At 38.0% G+C, this 24108-nt stretch overlaps 1 protein-coding gene across 1 annotated transcript in view; it reads left to right on the top strand.

Moving 5' to 3' along the window:
* The window catches only part of DMD (dystrophin), a 2372918-nt gene that overhangs the window by 1090063 nt on the left and 1258747 nt on the right, over positions 1-24108 (top strand). Inside the window, exon 43 of the mRNA XM_004386236.2 lies at positions 2235-2407. Within this exon, the coding sequence (XP_004386293.1) occupies positions 2235-2407 (173 nt within the window). The remainder of the gene's footprint in view (positions 1-2234; positions 2408-24108) is intronic.

The following is a 24108-nucleotide window of genomic DNA, read 5'->3' as shown; positions in this document are numbered from 1 at the left end:
AGAGAGCCCATCTTTGACTTTAAACTGTGGAAACTGCTACAGAATTTTCTTTGGTGCATGTACCATTTTTCTGTGTGCAATGCCTCAAGGACACGAGCATGTGCAGGGACTTTAAAAAGGGTTTCCTGGACTTCAGCCAATTTTGACAGCATTCTCTGAGAATGCACCAAGGAGCTATTATCTAGATATTCAGGGAGTATGACATCCTTTACCCCAATTTTTGCTTTTCTCATTTAAGATAGAAAGTTTTCCTGCCTTTGCAACATGCTGCCCAGCATTGCTAAAGCCATTCATAACTCGATTCTGAGCAATTCTACCATTTTCCAGTGAATTGGGATCTTGCCAGAGATTTCGATTAAAATCAGGACACTTTGCAAGCTTAAATCCTCAAAGAGTGAATATATATATGTGTGTGTGCATATATATATATATGCACACATATATGTATATATATACACATATGTATATATATGTATACAGTCACTCTATATGACTTTGATGTGGAGATATATATATATATCTCCGCATTAAAGTCTTAGCTGGATAACTTTTATTCTGGTAAGGAAGAGCCTCTTTCCCTTTCCTTGAATCTCTTCCCCATAGGAGGTTACAGTAATGCATTTTAAGTGTTTGGACTCCCAATGTACGGACTAATGTGGCTCATTGCCTCAGTGTGAATTTAAGTAATCCACGAGTCCATCAGCTGTCTTTGTGGGATCAAGTGGAGAACTTGTCAGAGTTCTGGATCTGTGTCCATGGACTGGCAGCCAAGCTAAGATGGAGTCCATGACTTACAGCATCAGGAGTTGAACCATACCAATTGCTTGTGAAATCAGGCTGCCCAGGTTAGGCGAGTTACAGAAGCAGCAAAGAAGACATGCTGGTGCATGTTCCTTATCTCATCAAGCTAGTAGGATAGCCCTAAATATCCATCCCATCCAAGACTCCAAACTTAGAGCCATCAGATGAAAGTTGAATTTTACCAGGTAAATAAAAGAATATAAGAAGCATGCTTGAATTCAATGACTTTTAGGGTATAGATAACACATCCACCCAATTTTTTTTTAAATTTGTTTTAAAGTATTAGTTCTGTTCTTTATTAGTAGTGAACTTTTCTTGAATAAGGAAGCATCTGGTGCCCAATAAGACAAACTGCAAAGTGAGTTGTTGTTAGGTGCCATTGAGTCAATTTTCAATTCACAGTGACCCCATGTGACAGAACAGAACTGCCCCCAGAGGGTTTCCAGGCTGTAACCTTTATAGAAGCTGATTGCCAGGTCTTTCTCCCACAGAGCTGCTGAGTGGGTTCAAAATGCCAGCCTTTCAGCTAACAGCTGAATACTTTAACCATTGCGCCACAAGGGCTCCTAAACTGCAATGTACTATTAAGCTAGTTTCTGTTTTGTAGTGAAAGCAATTTAAAGTAACTTTAGTTACTTAGAATATTGTTTACTGAAATGGGGAAAACCATGGGAGAAGCAAGATTAGAGGGTGAAGTTCAGAATGTTATTTGGACCACATTGAGTTTGAAATGCTCATAAGACATCCAAGTGTCAAGAAAGTAGTTGGATTGTGAGCCTGGAGTTCAGAGGAGAGGTCATAACTGGAGATAAAAGTTGGGGAGTCATTGCCATAAAGAGTATTTACAGTCATGAGGTTGAATGGGAGGGGGATATAGAGAGAGAGATGGAAAGAAGTCCCAAGGTTGAGCCAGAACAGTCCAATAAAGAGATTCAAACCAAAAACTCTTTGCTGTCTAGTTGATTCTGACTCATAGTGACCCTATAGGACAGAGTAGAACTGTCCTATAGGGTTTCCAAGGAGTGGCTGGTAGATTTGAACTGCTGACCTTTTGGTTAGCAGCCAAGTTCTTAACCAGTTCACCATAAAGGGTCCAATAAAGAGATTAGTAAGAGGTGAAGTATTATACAGTAAAGGAGACTGAGAAGCAATGGACAAGAAGGTGGAAAAAAAAAAGAGTTCAGGTTACAGAAGCCAAATGCAAAAAATGTTTCAAGACGGAGAGAGTGATCAACTGTATCAAGATGAGGACTATGAATTGTCTATTGAATTTGGCCATGTTGAAATCATTGGAAATCTTGACCAGGGCTGATTTTAAAAGTGAATAATTAAGAACCACAAGTCAGTTACTTCTATGGGTTTATATGTTTCCTTTTTCCTTTCCATAAACAGATGATTAATTTCTGATTTATTTTAAAATTTCAATATTACAGGATGTGAAAGACAACCTACAACAAATCTCAGGCCGGATTGACGTCATCAACAAAAAGAAGACAGCAGCATTGCAAAGCGCCACACCCACAGAAAGAGCAAAGCTACAAGAAGCTCTCTTGCAGCTCGATTTCCAATGGGAAAAAGTCAACAAGATGTACAAGGATCGACAAGGGTAGGTAACACTTTCATTTTATTGCATGATTGCACCTATTTTCAGGGAACTCTAAAATTCATTTTAATTCTCTCTGTAGAAAAAAAGAGGTAGGGAAGAAGAGAGGGAAAGAGTATCACCATCACTGGAAAAAGGTAAGTGGAGTGAGGACAAATCATCATGAACAGTTCAGTCTAATGAGCTGAATTCTAGAAATTTTTCTGTACTGAAATCAGCATTATGTTGGAGTACTATATCATCCTCTCAACTTTCAGGTAATTTCAAAGCAGTTTTGGTCATTTATTTGGGGAGGTTTAAAAAATTGTACAGTATAAAGTGTATATCTTTGCATATTTTTAGTCACATCTGTGTCCTATATGTTCCCAGTTTGATACTCATATTCATATGTTTGAAAATGATCCTATCAACAAAAAGTTGGTTTTCATCTATTATTTATATTTCAAAGGGCAATATTTTATGATTTATAGTCACTTTTTTTTTTACTGTGGGAAATTTGTTGATTTAAAATAATTTCTTAGTGCCTACTTTAGTTAAAATATCTAGCTTTGACCTAAATTTTTTCTGACAAGAATTCACATACATTCTTTAGCCTCACACCACAAGAAGGTGAAACTTTTTTTTTACCTTTTTACATTTGAGGTTAAAAGTAATAACATTCCCTAATAGATTAAAATAATTTCTTTCAAAGTTCTGTTGTCTCAGGTCAGTCTTCTTTATTATTCCCAAGGGAAATTAAATCAATTTTTAAAATAACTATAGGGAACCTCCTCAGTATCTCTCATATCTGTCCATTTCTAAGCATCCCTACTTCTATTTTCGTTCTTGGTTTACTACATTAGCCTCCCAAACAAATATTTCTAGCAGACATCTCAGTTTACTCTGGTGACCATTCCAACTTTGTTCCCAATTATCATTCATCCAGGATTGTTTTTCAAAAGTATAAGAACTTCAGTGCTGTAATCCTACACTCCTTAGAATAAAGTCCAGACTCGTTAATTGGGCATATAAGGCCTCCACATGATCACTGCTCATCTGGTCAGCCTCATTGCTTATCACTTCCTGCCTGAACTACAACTCCTCCTATTACTGCTCTAGCATTATTGAATTCATTTGTGATTTCCACGTGCTCTGTGCCCCCTCTGGCCTACCTGTTATATCCTTCTTGAAATCCTATTGGAAGACTATTTGTTGATCATAAAGTCTGGAAACTTAGTATTGTTGAATCATTTAATGTAATATAATATCGATAAACCATTTATGTATTTGTAATTGTTGCCAGACTTGGTGGCTACCCTGTACAGTGTATGCTACCAAGTGACTTACTCCTAGAACTTATCACACAAGAATCATTTGGTTTATCTACCTTTTTGTCTCTGTACGATCTCCTTAAAGACAAGGGCTGTGTTTTATTTGTGTGGTATTCTCAAGCTTATAAAGTACTGAGTACGAAATGGGTGTTCAGTATGTCTGGACTCAAACCTCTTCCTAAAAATCTGCGGCTATTTCTCCTCTGGATGGTCTAATAGGTTTATCTCAACTTACTTGAGAACAGTAGCTGGTCTCAGAGCACCAGAAAGCAGTCATGATAAAAAAAAAAAAAACTCAGTAAGCCTGTGTATATACCACAAAAGACAACCTTAAATGCATACTGCCACTATGGTGTACTTTCTCTCAGTATTCCACACTGAGTTGTCATGAGCTTCTGCAGGCTACTCCAATGAGATCAGTTCCATTGCCCTCTTTTGGGGTGCTCATTCCACTGTTGGGATGTTTTTGTCTCCTTTTGTTTTCTTCCAGGCAGTGTTTTCTCCCAGCCATCCAGGCCACCCAGACGGTCCCCTACCAACCTTGGGTGTGTGTTGAGAAGCCAGTGATTACTGTGCTTCTATAGGTACCTACCATTATTGCAGTAAAGTGGAGGTAAAACTTTCTGCTTGTTGAAGCTTCTCCCATACTTTACCTATAAGTTATCTTCAGCCAATTAACTAGGTGTTCCCTTCCCACTGGGTCACGCAGCCATTTCCCTTTCAGTTCACCTTTATCCCTGGACTCTAAAAGAAGCAGAAGCACTAATGCCATTCAACAGAGAGGGTAGCTGAAATCTCACCCCAAACCTGGGGTCTTTGCTACTTTTGTCAAAGGGTAGAATGTCTCTGACACTAGTAGTACCCTCCTTCCTTACCCACAGGCCATATAACTTTACTCCAATTTACCTTCTCTAGGAATGGGTTGGGAATTATTACACATTTCCTAGGGAATTTAGTTTAGTCTCTGTTTGAGAGATAAAACTAAAACTGTTTTATGTGACTGGTTATGAGCACAGGCCCTAGAGTCCAGCGTGTTTTGGAATCCTGGCTCTGCTGCCAACTACCTGTGTGTCCCTGAGCAAGTTTCTTGTCTTTACTGCTCTGCTATTTCCTCTTCTATAAAATGGGATAAGAATAGTGTCTGTGTTATAAGCTTATTGTGTCATGGATACTGTATTTTATGCAAATAACACACATCTTCTAAGTCTGTTCTTCCAACAGCCCCCTCCCCACTGCCAGGTATTTTCATAAGCCCACTATGCTAATTTTTTACAACAACGTGTAAAAGAAATTGGCATAGTGATACCTGGGGAGAGGAAGTGCTGGCAAACAAACGTAGAAAGCACACGTTGTTTGTGTAAAATACGGTACATGACATACTGCATGTAGCATACTTAGTGGATTGCTTATACATGGTAAGTGCTTAATTAAGGTTGGCAATTTTCATGATGAAAATTATGATCTATGGCCCTGATAGTCATCATGCCTGTTAATTCATTCTTAAAATCTTTCAAATTTTCCTGAGTACCACAGAAAGCTGAATTAGACTCAGTTCCTGCCTTCAAGAATCTCTCAATCTGGGAGAGAAAATGAGTGACCAGCCAGTAATATAATGGTTGAAAGATACAGGCTATGCTAGAGGCGAGAACAGGATTCCTGGGAAAATGAATAGGAGAATGGTACTCATACTCAGGGATAAGCAAGACCCATGGACCAAGGTTTTGAGTTGCAACTAACAGACAGTGACTCTGGCTACATTAACCAAAAAAAAAAGCATTGCCATTGAATCAATTCCAACTCATAGAGACCCTATAGGACAGAGTAGAACTGCTCCATAGGGTTTCCAAGGAACATCTGGCTACCTTAGGCATAAATAAATTATTTACTGCAAGAATATCAGGTACTCCATAGAATCAGTGAGAAGATCTGAGAGCCAGGTTTTAAAAATGGGTAGAACTACCAGAGAATACCAGGCTAGGCATCCAAAAACACATCCAGTATCAAGCCACAAGGTGAATCTGAATTATAAACTGCTGTCATGGCAGTTGTGCACTGGTACACCAGGGTCACCAAAGCCACTGGACATTGTTTGCTGCCATCAATACCAACTGGTGGTGCAGTGGTTGAGCATTTGGCAGCTAACCAAAATTCTGAATCCACCAGTCACTTCTTGGAATCCCAATGGGGGCAGTTCTACTCTGTCCTATAGGATTGCTATGAGTTTGAATCCACTGTGCGGGAACGGGTTTTATCAATGCCAACATGTGTCTACACTATCACTTTTCTTTTTGTCAGCCATTCTAGAATTAAGGTCTCTGGCAGGAGCACCTGAAAAGACAGGGGTTGATTTTTTTTTCCTGTAAAGGACAGATAGTAAATGTTTTAGTCTTTGCAGGCCGTATGGTCTCTGTCACAATTATTCAACTCTATTATTGTAGGGCAAAAGCAACCATACATAATTACATAATATATAAATGAATGTGCATGGCTGTGTGTCAATAAAACTTAAAAAAAAACAAAACACACACACAAAAAAAAAAAACAGGCCATGGGTCAATTTGGCTTGTGAGCCATAATTTGCTGACCGCTGTTATAAGGCAAGGTTAGGTCACAGAACTATGTTCTAAGTGCCAGTCAGAGAGAATGAATAGCTGCAATCTGGACTCTATTGTAGCAGGAGTGAGGGCCTTGTCTCTCTCCAATGCCAGTACAATGGTAGATTCCTGAAACCTTAGAGGGATTTAGAAGCTATGCATCCATAAATAGGCAAATGTCCCGAAAGCCATCTTGTTGGATTCTCAACAAAAATCTGCTGAATTATTTAATAAACCAACCTGAGAATCAAGCAAAATACCTTTGAACCAGTAAGAAGGGCTATCTAGTCTTTTTCATGTATGATCCATGTATGATAGTGTATTAATCAGCTATTACCACAATAATGCTGTGGAACAAATGATCTAAAAACTCAATGGCTTAACACATCAAGCATTTATTCTCATGCTTATGGTTTTTTAGATTGCTTGTGGTTTGGCTGATCTGGGCTGGGCTTGTCTGGGCAGCACTGCTTCAAGCTGTGGGTTAGCTGGACTAGGCTCCCGGATGCATGTTGGGGTTAGGTCTCCTGCATATGTCTTTTTTCTGAGGGTCATGCTCTTTTTATGATGAATCCCTAGAGCATGAATCAAGGCTAACCTCCTAAGAGCACTTACGGCCTGTGCTCATGTCAAGTATTAACATTCCATTGGCCAAAGCAAATCACATGGCCAAACCTGACATCCATAGAATGGGGAAGCAGTCTCTTCTGACAGTAGAAATGGGAGAGGAGTGAATATTTGCTCAACAAAAATCTAAACTGTTATAGATAGCTAATAATAATAAAAATATTTTTTTTTCCAGCTAGAAAATATCTTAGTGATTCTTTTTTGTTTCATTATCTTTTAGGGAAGAAAACTAAACCCAAAAGTTTTAAGTGACTTGCCCTAGCACATACTAAATAGCTCATCTGCATATTTATTCTTCACCAAAATGCTTATCTCTAAAAGGTTTGCATATTATACTCGCAAAGAATTAAAAATATGAGAAAAATACACTAGACTCTTGGCATTCCTAAGACATAGTTTCTGAGACCGTCATTAATCACCAAATTCACAAATGCCATAATTGCAAAAACTCACCTTTATTAAATGTCATAAAGTAAAAGAGATGTTACTGTTTAGGTGAGGACAAGTAGAGAAGTAAAAGTTAGATTGATTTATAAATGCTCACTTATTGTCTGAAAAACCAGCTCCCATACATTATCTTCCAGCAAACAGAATTTCAACATATATCTCAGCAAAATTATAAATGATCAAAATATTAAAAATGGCTCCTTTCTGTTCATGTTCTGGTTGCTCACAGTCAACAGTAAACTTTAAATCCGCGTATCCCCATGAATTTAGGGATGAATATACATATATGTGGTGGTATAGTGGTTAAGAGCTCAGCTGCTAGCCAAAAGATTGGCAGTTCGAGTCCACCAGCCACTACTTGGCTGCCCTATCGGGCAGTTCTACTCTGTCCTATAAGGTCGCTGTGACTGAAATTGACTAGATGGCAACAGGTTTGGTTTTTTAGTTTATACATTTTCTTAGCCCTGGTGGCGCACTGGTTAAGCATTCGTTTGCTAATCACGAAGGTCACCAGTTCAAATCCACCAACCGCTCCTTGGGAACCCTGTGGGGCACTTCTACTCTGTCTTATAGGGTCACTATGAGTCAGAATCGACTCAATGGCAACTGGTTTGATTTGGCTTTAGTATACGTTTATCTATTCCAGATACATTATATAAGTGGGATCATACAATATTTGTCCTTTTGTGACTGACTTATTGCAATCAGCATAATGTTGCCAAGGTTCATCTATGTTGTAGCATGTTATTGCTGTGCTACAGTATATACTCGCTGCTCACAAAAGATACCTACAGGAAACAGATGAAGGTAAAGAGAAATAATGTGGGTTCTACCTAGTATTAGGGAAACAAAGTTCATTGCTTTTTTCGACAAACATTTAAGGGAAGCCTGCTAAGTGCCAGATACTACACTCTGTTATCTTTACTTTCTTTCTCATACCATCTTTACTATCTCTCAATCAATTAATGAATCTGCCCCACTTTCACGAAATTAGTCCCAAGCCTAAGAGGCTGGTACAGTTCAAATGAGATAATAAAAATGAAAGCAGTTCGTAGACTACAAATTTCTGTACAGCCATAAGATGGCATTATTGTGTAACAGCAACGTTCTGGTCTTCAAGGAAGTGATTTTTTAAAATCAACATTCCTTTTTGGAATTCCATTTAGTCAAATAATTTGGGATAGTTTGCCCATTCATATAAGTAGTCAAATCCAAGATGATTCTGAGCTTTAGATCTGATCTAAAGAAGCCGTAAGACCAAGAGTAGTGATTCCTATAATATTTAATATCTAGGACAAAAAAACAAACAAAAAAATTTAATGGGGAAAGCGGTGTAAGGGTGTTTAAAATTCAAATTCTATTAGCAAGGATATGTCATTAACATGTTAAACATAGGAAGAGGAGACTCACACAAACACAGTGTTGTACAAAAGAAGTCAGATACAAAAAACCTCACATATTGTATGAATTTATTTATATAAAACTCAAAAACAGGTATATTGGGGATTAGAGGTCAGAAGGTGGACCTTTGTAGTGAGCAGTGAGTGGCAGGAGTAGGAGCGGGTTTCTGGGGTTCTGCTTACTCTTTTGTTTCTTGATCTGGATGCTGGTTGTGTTGCTTGTGTTTCTTTTAAGAAGGTGCATGGAACTGTACACTTGTAATGTGTACGTTTTTCTATGTGTATGCTATACTTGGAAAAATATATGCTTGTTAAAAAATAATAAATACATACTTTTTAAAGTATAACCAGTTGTTGTCATCAAGTGGATTCTGACTTGTGGCGGCCCCATCTGTGTCAGAGTAGACCTGTGCTCCATAGGGTTTTCAATGTCTGATTTTTCAGAAGATCACTAGGCCTTTCTTTTGAGGTGCTTCTGGGAGGTGCCTTGGTGGTGCAGTGGTTAGGACGTACGGTGTACTACAGCTGCTAACCAAAAGAAAAAAAAAAAGGTTGGCAGTTCGAATCCCCCAGCTGCTCCTTGGAAACCCTATGGGGCAGTTCTACTCTGTCCTGTAGGGTCGCTGTGAGTTGGAATCAACTGGACGGCAACTGGTTTGGTTTGGTTTGGGTTTTTTCTGGGTGGTGTTCACTCTTCAGCCTTCTGTTTAGCAGCTGAGAGTGTTATCCATTTGCACCACTCAGGGACTCCTTTAAACTAAAGGAAGGACCTAATCTCAGAATTAGAAGGAAAAAATGATATAGTCTTAGAAAAATCATACTAGATAGTTCTGTTTTGGGCATTTTACTATGGACCCCTGAGCATTTTATCATTGACCTGTACAGACTCTCAGATAAGTATGTGGGCACCGCTGAATTTACCACCATCCTGCTGGGACCACACTGCCTCATGTCAACAGGGTGTTGGGGGTGGGCGAGCTGGAAGCTGCTTCCCCAGGGATTTCTCCATTGTTTAATTTCCTTAGTGCCAAACCTACAGCATTAAAGCCTTTACAGACTCTTGCTGCCATTTGTACAGCATGAAGGAAAACGAGACAATAAAGGACATAAACAGGAAGAAAACGGGAGTAGAAAGCAAAGAAATCTAATTTGAAGAGAAAGTACCTTCTTAATCATCTCTGTATTCAGACTCTAAGGAACACGCATGCAACTTTGCAAGCCCACTCCTAACACAAACTTCTTCTAAATGTTTGCTATCTCAGTTGGAATTTTTCTACTGAGACATACACTAAATATTTTTCTCTCATGTCAGGGTGAGTGAGATAACCCCACACTACCCACAGAGGGAAAGAATAATATACTAATCCTTGTGTCATCACCATACAATTTTATCCTCTAAAGTGGAAGCAAGGGGGACAGATGCATAATCTGGGAGCTTTTCCAGAATTGTTTGCTCCTAAATGAGACATTCAGTTATAGCAGCATTAAGCAGCCTCTTCCATTTGTCACAATGCCATATGTAGTTGGAAAGATACACGAGAAGCACATACAGGAGGCTGACAACTCAAGAAAGATTCACAGTGCTGTCTTAGAATTAGTCTCTACCAAATTTCAAGATTTCCATGCACAACTGGATCTTCATTTTTCCCCAGGTATATGTATAGGTGCCAATACACAATTCTACTGTTGGTTTTGGAGCTTGGTAGAATTAAAAAGTAAGAGGTAAGAAACAATATATCCTAAACACAGGAAAGTTGTTTATATGATGTTCCTGAATCTTTGTTGTACAATGGATTATGGAATTGGATATAAACTGGATAATTTGGAAGAAGATGTGTTTAGATTGAGGAAGAAGTGACATTTTCTATTTATGTTTTTTTTTTTCACTGTTGAGACCATGGTGTATGGAAAAACTACTGTTTTGTTACTCATCATCAAAATCTAAAAATCATTAAGTCATTGATTTAATATAATTCAGGTTTTTTAAATTAAAGAGTAATGTTTCACTTAGCTATCTATGTAAAGAGAATAATTGAGCATTTATCTCCATAGATGTGACAGTAAATATTCTTATACACAGGACATATAGATAAACCCACCAATCCACCTAAACACTAGAAACATTTAAAAGTGTATGCTTAACCTTCAAGTTTATCCCCAGTTAAATACCTTGTTCACTATCTGCTCTCCTACATTCATCAACATTGAGTTGTCTGATTAGTTTTATTGGTTCCTGGATGTCAGAAACCATGTCAATTTTGCTTTCTTGTCCAATGCCCAAAACAGTGCACGTGGGTAATAGATACTATTTGATGATGATAATGATGCTGATGAAAACTGTAATTTGACAGCATCAACATAACACATATGCCAGAAATACACCATCATAAAATTTTTTTAAAAGGTAAATTTATTGCTTGTCTTTATTTTGTATAATATCCTTTCACCAAGCTTACCCTGTATACTATCTTCTCTGCCAGATCTAAATTCCCTTTGGTATATTTCAGTTTAGGGCTCCCCTCCTCCTGCACCCTACCTTCCATTTCATGCTGCTCTGTTCATCTGGATTTCTGCTCAGGCCCTGTATAATCTAACCTAACCCCTAGCTATTGTGAATATCTTTCACCGGCCAGCCATTGCACTTGGCACACCACTGAGAGACCCGAGTGTGAGCCAAATAGAGGAGCCTTTGTTTCTACTCAGCAGCCCAAAATGAAGTGTAGGATTTAACTGTTGAAGCCAATTAAATGCAGGTTTGACCACCAGAGGCCAAGCTTTAAACTGCAAATGATTAATCCCATATAGTGGGTATTAAGAGGCCTTGCATTTTAACATATTGATTATCAGTCTCATTAAAGCAAGCCAAACATCAACAAACAATATTCTTATCTCATAATTGTGATTTTTTGAAACTCAGTATAAAAAATGAACCTAGCAGTGCAGTATAGCATTTGAATTAGATACCTAAACTAGACCTTGGTTTATATTTCCTTATTCACTTAGAAATATAATTTCTACTAAATTAATAGTGGTTCAGAGCAGGTGGCAAAAGAATTGAATGAAGGGGATCTGTTGTATTTATTTAATGAAAGGGCTTTTTGAAATGCATTAAATAGAAGTTTGTTTCTTCCCATCAGCTTATCTTCTGTATGTTCCAATTGCTAGTTCAAAGCACTCAAGAATTGCAGAGTGATTTGCTTTTTATGATCGCCATTTTATACAGGCTCATTTGCCTTATATCTTCAACATTTTTAGATTCTTATAAATCTTTACAGTTCACATAGAGGTTAGTTTAAAACTTGCTTCAGATAAGAAATTGACTAGATATAAAATTCACATAATCTCAGAGATAACCATAGATCAATATCCTGAATCTTTTTCTCAAAGTAATTGAACATTTTTGTTTCCCAGGATAGCTGTATACATACATTTCTATTCTTCACTGTAGCTGATTCTAGTTCTTCAGTGTACAGTGGGCTCTAGCTTGCTTGTTTGTTATCTAAATAAGCTTGTATTTTCATTACTGGCAAAGAGAAAAGACTCTAATACAGAAACCGATTTTATGCCTATGGGACTAGGCTCATTTTGGAGATAATGTCACTATTTGACTTTACCCATCATGTGTTTCTTGGCTTTCCTGATTGTGTCATGTGACAAAAGTTCCTTCTCTAAATATACTAAATATACATTTTTTCCTCTATGTGAAGTAGATGAGTCTTTGAAGAAGTTACTATAAAGCTAAAATGTGCTAACTGTAATTTTCCCAGTAACTTTCTTTACTTTATCTATTAGAATTTATTTTGGCTGAGAGAAACAGAGGCTTAATGTAGCAATGTCTTAAATATGACAGAACCATATTTCTCTCTTCTGTAGAAGCCTATCAGTATGCAATCAAGGCAGGTTGATGGCTCTGCTACTTCTTGATTTCTACCCAGCTATGCCTATGTGGCTACCACTCGTATTCCAGTTTACCATATTGCGGAAGCTGGAAGCTATGCCACCAGTATTGCAAATACCAGTAGGGTCATCCATGGTGGACAGGTTTCAGCAGAGCTTCCAGACTAAGATAGACTAGAAAGAAAAGCCTGGAGATGTACTTCTGAGAGTTAGCCAATGAAAACCCTATGCATAACAACAGAATATTGTCTGATAATAGTGCTGAAAGATGAGCCTGCTAGGTTGAAAGGCACTAGACAATAGCTGCAACGGTGGACTCGAGCATACCAAGGATCATGAAGATGGTGCAGGACCAGGCAACATTTTGTTCTGTTATACATAATATTGCCAAGAATCAGAGCTGACTCAACAGTAGTTAATAACAACAACATCCCTATGTGGTGGGCTCTTATCCACAAGTTGGAAGATAGAGCTCCAACCACCTTCACTTTCCAAGAAGCAGATGGAGGAAGGTCAGGAGAAGTGCTGAAGGGTACAATAATAATTGTGTATTTGGGAAGTTTCTCAGGAGCTAACACTTTATGCTTCCATTTATACTTCATTGGCCAGAAGTTAGCCATGGAACTGCACATAAGTTACAAGGGAGGCTGGGAAATGTTGCATTTGTTCTTGAATGTTATGTGTCCTGCAAAAAGTGTATGACTATGAAAGACGGGGAGGATGGATATTGGAAGAGAACTTATAGTCTTCAACATAGACATAAAAAAGGGTGTTTTGTTTTGCTTTTTCAAACAGCCGTAAGAAAAGTGTTGATATGTCTAGGATTATATGCTTCCCTTGCTTTCTTTGTTAACTTTATGAACTCTGATTCTGCTAAAATCTTACTCTGGCTTCCCGAATCCTGCTGACATAAAAGTAGAAATTTTTGTTCATTGTCTTAGATACCCACCTGTCCTATGTCTCCACATTGTCTAAAATAATTCCTCATGAATTAGCTTTTTTCTGACTCTGCCCTCTCTTTCCAACAATACCACTGCTTAGTCAAGGAGAGGAGCCCTCGTGGCACAGTAGTTAAGAGCTTGACTGCTAACCAAAAGATCAGCAGTTCAAATCCACCACAAGCTCCTTGGAAACCCTATGGGGCAGTTCTACTCTGTGCTACAGGGTCACCAGGAGTTGGAATCAACTCAATGGCAATGGGTTTAGTCAAGGAGAGATATGGAAAACTACTAACCTGCAGGGCTAATGCTCCCCTCTCTTTTACTAAAGTTGGGTCATGGATAAGTTTTAGCAGTTTAGATTACTAACTCCCAGAATAACCATTATAAAAAAAGAAGCCTAAAGCTAAAATTATAACAACATATCAAAATTTCATGACATCACCTTTTCTGGACTCATAAGATGGGCTTCGCATAAGATAAAAGAGCTGCTTCGATTTTAACAACTTCTATGTGCCAAGTGTGCACTCAGCTCAGTGCTTTACATAGATGATTTAATCTTCAGGGGAACCTTATTTTAAAGATGAGGAAATTGAAGTTTCAAGAGAAGAAGTATTTTTCCAAGTTCACACAGGAAGCACATGCCAGAGCCTGTGTTTGGACCCACTATTGAACTCTTGTCTGCTGTACACCCTGCCTCCAGTGCATCTCATATAGGATTTCTTTATGCTCGAGGGTTATGTTCTCTTCTTCTATACTTTGTTCTTCAGTAGCATCAACAGGGATATATAGAAAAACTGTTTTTAAACTATTGCATCTGAAACCCCAGTATTTAAAGAGATGTTTGAAATTTAGAAGGAGATATCTTCACGTTGTGGGTAGTGGTGGTTCAGCGGTAGAATTCTCACTTTCCATACAGGAGACCTGGGTTCAATTTCGGGCCAGTCCACCTCATGCACATTCACTACCTGTCTGTCTGTGGAAGCTTGGGTGTTGCTATCATGCTGGACAGGTTTCCGCAGAGCTTCCAGACTAAGATGGACTAGGAAGAAAGGCCTGGTGATCTACTTTCAAAAATCACCGATGAAAACACTATGAATCACAATGGTTCAACCCACAACCAATTGTGAAGATGGTACAGGACCGAGCAGAGTTTCTTTCCATTGTACATGGGGTCGTCATGACTCAGAGGCTGACTCGAAGGCAGCTAACAAGGACAACAACAACATCTTCATGTTCAATATCTGTAGATGATATAAACTGTGCTTACATAAGATATTTGGCAAAACCAATCAGTAAGGCATCTACTGAAGTGCTTGAGGAGCCTTTTTTCTTTAGCAGTCAAAGTTCTACTCATTGTTGAGCACCCAGCACAAATATCACTGCTTGGAATCCCTCCCTGATCTCAATCAATTATTCCATCCTGTGTGTTCCTGGAGCCCCGGTGGCACAGTATTTAAGAGCTCAGCTGCTAACCAAAAGGTTGGCAGTTTGAATCCACCAGTTGCTCCTTGGAAACCCTATAGGGCAGTTCTACTCTGTCCTATAGGGTCACTATGAGTTGGAATCAACTCAACGGCAATGGGTTTGGGTTTGGGGTTTACGTGTTCCTGGAAGTCTTTGTTTGTGTACTTCTTTCACAGGTACTTACCACAAGCTTATGTTTTTCCTAGCTGTGTGCAACTCAATACCATCCAGTACAGTTTTTGGCTCTATAGGGCAGAAACTGTACCATACATCTCCTGTCACCCCTAAGCCAAACCCATTATCATTCCCATGGTGTCTTGTTAATACATATTTATTTTTTACTTGATGAGTCCTTAGATGTAACTGATAAACTGCTCATGCAAAAGTTTTAATATTTTGGAATGAATAAAGTTTTTGAAAAATGCTTTGGTTAACAAGAGGTTCATTTCCACTATAGTTTATTCAACAAAATATGAATGTAGGGTAAAATTCCTCATATTTACTTTCATTTTGCTACATTAAGGCCAAATTATGACTCTTAGGTATAGATTTAGCAACATATGAAATAATCTGGGATTCTGATATGTTCTTCTAATTATGATATTTGAGAGAGATAAACAGTCTCTCATAGAGAAAAATACCCGTTAACCATTGAAGTCAGCATAACTTTCTAGTGGAATGTAGTTTGTCTCTTTGCTTGTTTTAACTTCTAGTATTCTGGTGAAAAATTTGTTTCCATTACAAAATTTTAACACTTTATAAAATATGTTTACTCTGTGAGAGTTGCAAATTCTTGCCTGTAAGGCAATTTTCACAAGAATTATTTTCTTATTAGTTTTAGTTTATCCATGGACAGTCTCAAATTCCTCTTGAAAATATCAGTTTTCTCAAGGGAAAACTGCCCATTACAAGGCAAGGATGTGGTTTTTGAGAGATTTCTGCCAGGAGCAACAAGTTTTCAAATATTTTATGTGCTTATTTTAAGATGCCTATTGAAATAAATAAGTTTCGGTGAGCATTTAAAACAATTCTTAACATATAGGTAATTTGTATATTTGAATAAAATTAATCTATAATATTTTTCTTCATGAAAGGTGAATTTTGTCTGTTTAGTTTCTCTTAAAATGATTTATTTTTTGTTCTTTTTCATTTGCCTTTCTAAAATATTCAAATATATAGCTTAACACTTGGAAATTTTGCTGTTGTTATTGTTGGCTGCATTGAGATGGTTCTAACCCATAGTGACCCCATGTGATACAGAGTATAACTGCCCAATAAAGTTTTTTAGGCTGTAATATTTATGGGAGCAGATTGCCAGGCCTTCCTACCGCAGAGCCACTGGGTGGGTTCAAACTGCCAACCTTTCAGTTAAGAGTGAGTGCTTAACTGTCCATTGGCCCTTACCAGCATCTGCCATTATTGTTCATCTCTGCTACAATAATGCTGTGTAACAAAGACACTCTTTGGAATTGCTGGTTGACCAAGTAGTTCTGATCCAGGTGTATCATTCTGAAGTCCCAGCTAAAGGCTACTTGGAAGAATTCAGAAGCTCTCAGAAGAGCGAGAAGAAACAGATAATGCTTCTTAAGACCAAGACTTGAAACTGGTGTACTGTCTTTTCTATCCACATCCGATGTCCAAACCAAGTCACATAGCAAGCCCCAAGTCAAAAGACAGGGAAGTACAGTTTGCTCACAGTGAGGCCATGTCAAGGATGTGGATGGATAATACTACTACAGAATAGAATTAGGAATAATCTTTTAAAATACTGCACTACCATAAAAGAATATTACAGTACTGATTAACCTTTTTGGATAGAACACAGATGGACTCTCAGAGAAAGCCCAACCTACAACTTGCTGATTCCACTTGCAAATGTATTCTGAATCCATTTATCTTTTATGTCTAATCCAATGCATTGGTCTACTTTCATTTTTAAAAAAATGTGATATTATGAAGCAGAAGTTTAAAGCCATGAGAAAATCGACTCTTGAAACAAACATGAAGTCGCAGTTTTATTTACCGACTTGAGAGTCTCCTTGTGCTTCAGCACACTTGGAAGTTGGATTTCCAAACAGCATCATGACTTTCCATACCCAGCTGTCTGCTGCTTGAAACTACCATAAGCTGACTATCATGGCTCACAGTATACCCTTGAAGAAGGCCATCTGGTTTATGTCTCTTGGCAAAATTTGTTTAAAAACAAGCAGCTGCATAACAAAGTAAAAAGGAGTCTCTGTCTAGCTGTGGTAAATAAGTAGGTTTGCAATGCACATAATAAAGAATTTTCTGATGCAAGCCAACATTTCCAAAAGGGAAACATTCTTTTCCGACAGCTAAAAAAAAGTCCACAGATTTCAATGAGGAGGAAGGGACTTCAACAGATTTATGTTTTTCAGTGGCTAAAGGTTATGAGAAAAACAAAACCAATCAAAACTCTGTTTGTGATTAGATAAAATCTTTTAGTAATAACTTATCTGTATAATTATTTAGAATCCAGTGCATGGAGATTGTTATTTAATTATTTACATTAAGAAATTCAAATATCTTAATGGCTGATCCTTTGAACGCTAATATTAGTGGTATTTAATGATTTGTTGAATATTCTCTCTCTTTTTCTACTAGGTTTTTTTGTATCCCATTACACTTATTCTTTATTTCAAAAAGAGTACATACTAAATTTTTTGAAAGCATGAATGAAATTTCCAGTCCAGCTGACTTCTTTTCCCTTAACCCTTTTTATAAGCTCAGAATAGCCATTGTTAAGGATTGACTTTGATCTTAATGATAAATGTTCTTGGATTAAGGGTGTCTTGGTTCAGGTTCCTCCAGGGGCAAATCCTGAGACAAAGACTTGAATTCAAGTAATTTATTTGGAAGGTGATCTTAGAAAGCTGTGTTAGGAAAGTGAAGATGAGAGACAGGAAAGAAAAGACATCCTGTCGTTGTTTTTCTCGTTATTTGCTGTTGAGTGGGCCGCTGACTCATGATAACTGCATGCATGATAGAACAAAACACTGCTCAGTCATGCACTATCCCCATGACAGGTTGCAGATTGGACCTTTGTGATCTATAGGGTTTTCATTGGATGATTTTCATGAGTAGATTGCCAGGCCTCTCTTCCTAGTCCATCTTAGCCTAGAAGTTCTGCCGAAACCTGTGCAGCATCAGAGCAACACACAAGCTCACAGTGACAGCGGGTGGTGGCTGTGCATGAGGTATATTGGCTGGGAATTAAACCAGGCCTTGATGCATGAATGATGAGAATTCTAACACCGAACCATCAATAGAATATGTTATCAAGCAAGCCACCACCATGGGGAACTGGAGCTTAATTCCATGGAGAAAGTCTGAGTAACCATAAAACACATGTCTCAGAGCTACTTTATCAAAGGGACAAGGCAGCTATGAGTTTATATACCAGCTCCCATTAGTCATTTTTTGAGGGTTGCTCAGGGTATGGGGGTACAAATTCCACATTGTGGGCTCTTCCATCCTGCCTTACATGTGAACATAACAGCTTTCTCTGATTCCAAGAAATCTCTCAGACTGAGACATGCAGGTACTGTCTATTGGACACCAGCCAGAACATACTTGAGTGTCAAGACTCAAGAGAATTGGTAAATCTCCAACAGTATCTGCTGCAGAGGGTGGTGGCAGAGAGGTGTATTATTCCACTAAACAAGGACCACTGCATTTCCATATCTAGCTGTTCACTCTTCTGTTTATTTGTGCTACTTCTTTGACGCCTGCAGCTCTCTGGATCCTGACTTATCTTACTTAAGATTTGCATTCTCATGATCGTGTGGTTGTGTCTTTCTGGTTCTTCCTCATTGACTTATTTGATTGTTTAATCTTTTACTGATATTTAGGTTTGTTATCTGTGTGTATTCAACTTTGGTTACTCTTTGAACTATTTATTGAGTCTTGCCTTACAATTTTAAAAAGTACTTAGCTGTACTTTGTTTGTTTTGTTTTATTTTTTTAAGTGAGACTCACACCAGTTAATGACATAATTAGAACTAGAAATTAGAGTCATGGATACAGTCCTGTATAAGCCAAATTCTTGAGTGGCATAAAAGACTTAAATTTGTATTTTTCTATCACCAAAAAGAAATCATTTTGGAACATTTCTCAGGGGATTCATTTAAGAAAATTTTATTTTTGTGCCAAGTTTGTTCCAAGTCTTCTACAAATTATTGTTTTTAGCTCCAAAGGAAAAGCTAAGATTGTGATTACTCTTCTATGACCACAGAATCCCTAATGGCCTCTGTTACTTGCTTAGATCATCAGACTTCATGCACAGTGTGGGTTAGATACTCACTACTGGTTCCAACATTTTCAAAGTTAAAATCCCGGAAGATCAAAAGCACAATTCTGGGGATATCCTTAGAGAAGCCAAGAATAAATTAGTTCTCCTCAGAGATGAATTAGGACAAATTTTACTCATTAGTTAATTTTGCCTCCTGATCAGAATTCTTTGCCACATGAAAATTATTTGTTCTGAGTGGTAACATGAAGAGTAATTGAATGATTAGAGGTCTAGAAGACCAGAGCAGGATGAGAGAAAGAGAAAGAGCAAACGTTTGAAATGTATACAGAAAAAAGTTTAAGAGAGACATGAGCAAGGCTTGAAGTATTTTAGGTTTGAAAAACACAGGAAAATGAAATAAGTGAAGTTCAGTAAAAATCCTTCCTTTCCTGAGAAGGAAGAAGACTGCAAAGTGGGTGAAAGTTTTATATTTTGATTTGATTTTGTTTGGTTTCTTAATAAGGAAGTACCTGTGGCAAATCTGGGGAATTAGGAAAGCTAGAACATTTAGATTTTTACTAGCCTCAGTACAGACTGCCTCATGGTCTCTTTGGTTTTGATAACACATATCTATTATGAAAGGAAAAGAGGGTTTTAATCACGTATGCAACTATTGGCTGGCCAGGGCCATGTGTGTTCTTGAAGATATAATCACAAATAAAGAAAAAGCATTAAGAAATAATATGTTGTACGAAGACGGTCCTTACAAGTCTCATCAACGGCTATAAAGTCAGTTTCCTCATATGTGCAACACAAACATGTCTGCTTTTGCTTCAAAGTCATTTTAATTCTAAGAAAGGTCTTTTGTCAATGATATTTGCCAAAAACTTTTATAGAGAATAACTTTGTGAATATTAAACCAAAACCAAACCTGCTGCCGTCAAGTTGATTCCGACTCATAGCAACCCTGTAGGACACAGTAGAACTGCCCCATAGGGTTTCCAAGGCTGTAAATCTTTAAGGGAGCAGACTGCCACATCTTTCTCCCTTGGAGTGGCTGGTGGGTTCGATCCACCAACCTTTCAGTTAGCAGCCAAGTGCTTTAACCACTGGACCATCAGAGCTCCCTTGTGAGTATTAGGAAACATAATAAACATGGGCTGTTTTCCCTGAAATAGCACTCTAAGTGATTTTCAGGAAAACTTTTCTGCCCATGATGTCTAAATCTTTAGGTCAAAGACTGTAAATGGACAAAACCTAAAATATTTAGCTCTTAAATGTTCTATTATTAATAAGATAATGGAGTAGGAAAGTAAAAAGGCAAAAGAAAAATGCAGTTTAGCTTTAGTGCGTAAACTCAGAAGGTAAAACTTGCTGATTATACCGCCTTTTTTTTTTTTTACATACATACGTTGTTTTTCTACAATAAATAAACCTATAGACATTTGATTTTCATTCTCATTTCATTCTCCTAACAGCGGTAGCCTCTTGGACTACATGAGGATAGTTTGAAAGTGAGCATCATTTACATTTCTTCCTTCAGTTGTCTAATATCTAAAACAATGTTTTTTTGCATTTTTTTTATTTTTTCAAATTTTTTTATTGTACTTCAGGTGAAGGTTTACAGAACAAATAGTTTCTCATGAAACAGTAGTACACATATTGTTTTATGACATTGGTTAACAACCCCATGACATGTCAACCCTCTCCCTTCTTGACGTTTTTTTTTTTTTTTGGTGAAAACATACATAGCCAAAGGTACACCATTTCAAAAATTTCTACATGCACAGTTCAGTGACACTGACTACGCTCTTCTAATTGTGCTGCTATTCTCACTATAGATGCAGGTTTATAGAACAAAATAGTTTCTCATTAAACAGTTAGCACACATATTACCCTATGACAATGGTTAACAACCTCACAACACATCAACACTGTCCTTACTCAACCTTGGGTTCCCTATCACCAGCTTACCTGTCCCTTTCTGCCTCCTGGCCCTTGTCCCTGGACTGCTGTGCCTCATTAGTCCCATTTGGTTTTATGGGGCTGTCCAATCCCCGGCTGAACAGTGAAGCTCGGAAATGACTTCACCACTGAGCTAAAAGGGTGTCTGGGGGCCATACTCTCGGGGTTTCTCCAGTCTCCTTTAGGCCAGTAAATCTGGTCTTTTTTTTGTGAGTTAGAATTTTGTTCTACATCCTTCTCCAGCTCTGTCTAGAACTGTCTGTTGTGATCCTGGTCAGAGCAGTCAGTGGTGGTAGCCGGGCACCATCTAGCTGTACTGGACTCAGTCTGGTGGATGCCTTGGTAGCTGTGGTCCATTAGTCCTTCGGACTAATCTTTTGCTTGTATCCTGTTCTCTTCACTCTCCCTTGCTCCCGAAGGGAAGAGACCAGTGGAGTATCTTAGATGGCTGCTCACAGGCTTTTAAGACCCCAGATGCTACTCACCAACATAGAATGTAGAACATTGTCTTTATAAACTGTGTTATGCAAATTGAGCTAGATGTTCCCCGAGACCATGGTCCCCACAGACCTCCGCCCAGCAATTCAGTCCCTCAGGGAGTCTGGATGTGTCTATGGAGCTTCCATGACCTTTCCTTGTACAGGTTGTGCTGGTTTCCCCAGTATTGTGTACTGTCTCACCCTTCACCCAAGACACCACTTACCTATTGCCTATTTAGTATTTCCCCCCCACCCCCCATCCCTTAAAACAATTTTTGAAATCAATAACTGAAGGCTAAAGGCAGGTGGGTAGAGGGAAAGGGAGAATTGGTACAGAGAATAGGCCTTGTTTTCACATGTCTATCATTTGAAGGAAGATATTTCTTACCACTCAACATCCTGTCTTACTGGTCTTACTGTAGGGGAATTTTTTCTCTTCTTTAATTTGTTTTCATGTGTCTATCATTAGAAGGTCGCTATGAGTCGGAATCGACTCAACGGCAACCGGTATCATTAGAAGGAAGATATTTCTTACCACTCAACGTCCTGTCTTACTGGTCTTACTGTAGGGGAATTTTTTTTCTTCTTTCTTTAATTTCCCAGGGCTAACACATGTGTTTCAGCTCTTTAGGTAGTGAAAATCAATTGAGGTTTTCATGGAAATTGTTCTTACTTCATTCTATGAAGGAAGAAATTCCCATGATAATTTCATTTGGTGAAGAGTGTACCCCCCCATAAGCTTGCATCTAATTAATTCCATAAAATGTTAATGGTGTCATTTTACTAAATTTACAATGTAAGAGGCCAAAGTTTGCTAAGTTCCTGACAGTAACGGTAGTGAAATGTAATTTCCATTAGCATGTGTTCAAAAGGTGGTGTGTCTAGTAAGATTGAAAACAAAATGCTGTGCCTTCTTGTACTAAAATTTAATCAGTTATTCTTCCAAGGCATAATGGTGCTCCAATAGCTAACATTCTGCAAAAGATTCTCTGTTATCACAGGCTAAGTGTTAATTTTATCACTTTCTTGTGTTTTCTTTCAAGACTTGTATCCTGCATTTTGTCCTATAAATCTAGTAACAAGGTGGAGGAGCAATGACCAAAAGTGACTGTCATTGCATATAATGAATCTTAATGAATTCTGATACACATTTTCATAATATTATTTAGATGGTTACTTCAGGTATGTAGTTTTATGCTTTGCACCTTAACTTTTCAGCATATTAGGTTGTTGTTATAGATCGGGTTCTCCAAGAAACAGATTCTGAGACAGAGAATTACATGCAGAAGGGTTATTGGGGAGTGTTCTTGAGAACACCTGTGAGGGAGTAAAGGAAGAAGGATTGGACAGAGGGAGGAGTTGTCTGGTGATGCAGTTACAAGAGATATGTCAACTAATCCTATGTAAGGCTGGGATGGTCATTCCAAGTATTTCTGAGTGAGGCAAGGGGTGACGGACCTTTATAGCTCTGAATCCATCAGTTATTGAATGTGAGCCTCCCAGCTACCCCCTTCCAGGCAGGATAATCTTGGGAAAGAAAATTCCCATCTGCTGAAGGAAATGTCTGGGAAGGGCTTAGCTGCGAACTATTAGCAGACACCCTCAGCAACTGGGGAAATGAGTATTTCAGTCCTAATTAGTGAATCTGAATGACACACCACAGAGTCCACTATAACAGTCATTCATACTTTTTAGGCATATATTGTTGTTAAGTAGATTTTTTATAATCACTAATGTATTTAGGTAGTATTATAGACAAGCTACTAACTTTTTAAAACAGCTTTATTGAGTATAATTGACATACAATAAACTGCATATGTTTACAGACGCAATTTGATGTTTTGACATATGTATACACCTGTGAAACCATTACCACAATCAAGATAATGAACACATCCATCCCCCTCACAAGTCTCCTCTTGGTAATCTCTCCCTTCTGCCACTTGCCTCATCCTCATGTAACCATTAACCTGCTGTCTGATACTATAGATTAGTTTGAATTTTCTAGAATTTTATACAAGTGGAATCATAAAATAAGTATTTTTTTTTTCTGATCTATCTTCTTTCACTCAGAAGCTATTAACTTTTATTTTGTGGATAATATGATTGTTGTGGAAGTGAGAACACACATTATATAAGGCAATAAAAGCATTCCAATGTGATTCTGGTAAGAGACTCATGGATCTGGATTACATATTTAAAGATGCTATTGTAACAAGATTAATCCTCAGGTTTCAAATGACCCTGAGGTTCACACAGTTATTGCTTTATATTTGTAATCAATCCTTCTCTTATAACCTTATCTTCTACCAATTATCCCCATATATA

This window comes from Trichechus manatus, unplaced genomic scaffold (assembly GCF_000243295.1).
Source record: "Trichechus manatus latirostris isolate Lorelei unplaced genomic scaffold, TriManLat1.0 scaffold00159, whole genome shotgun sequence".
Taxonomy (NCBI): domain Eukaryota; kingdom Metazoa; phylum Chordata; class Mammalia; order Sirenia; family Trichechidae; genus Trichechus; species Trichechus manatus.
This window is presented reverse-complemented; position numbering and strand designations above follow the sequence as displayed.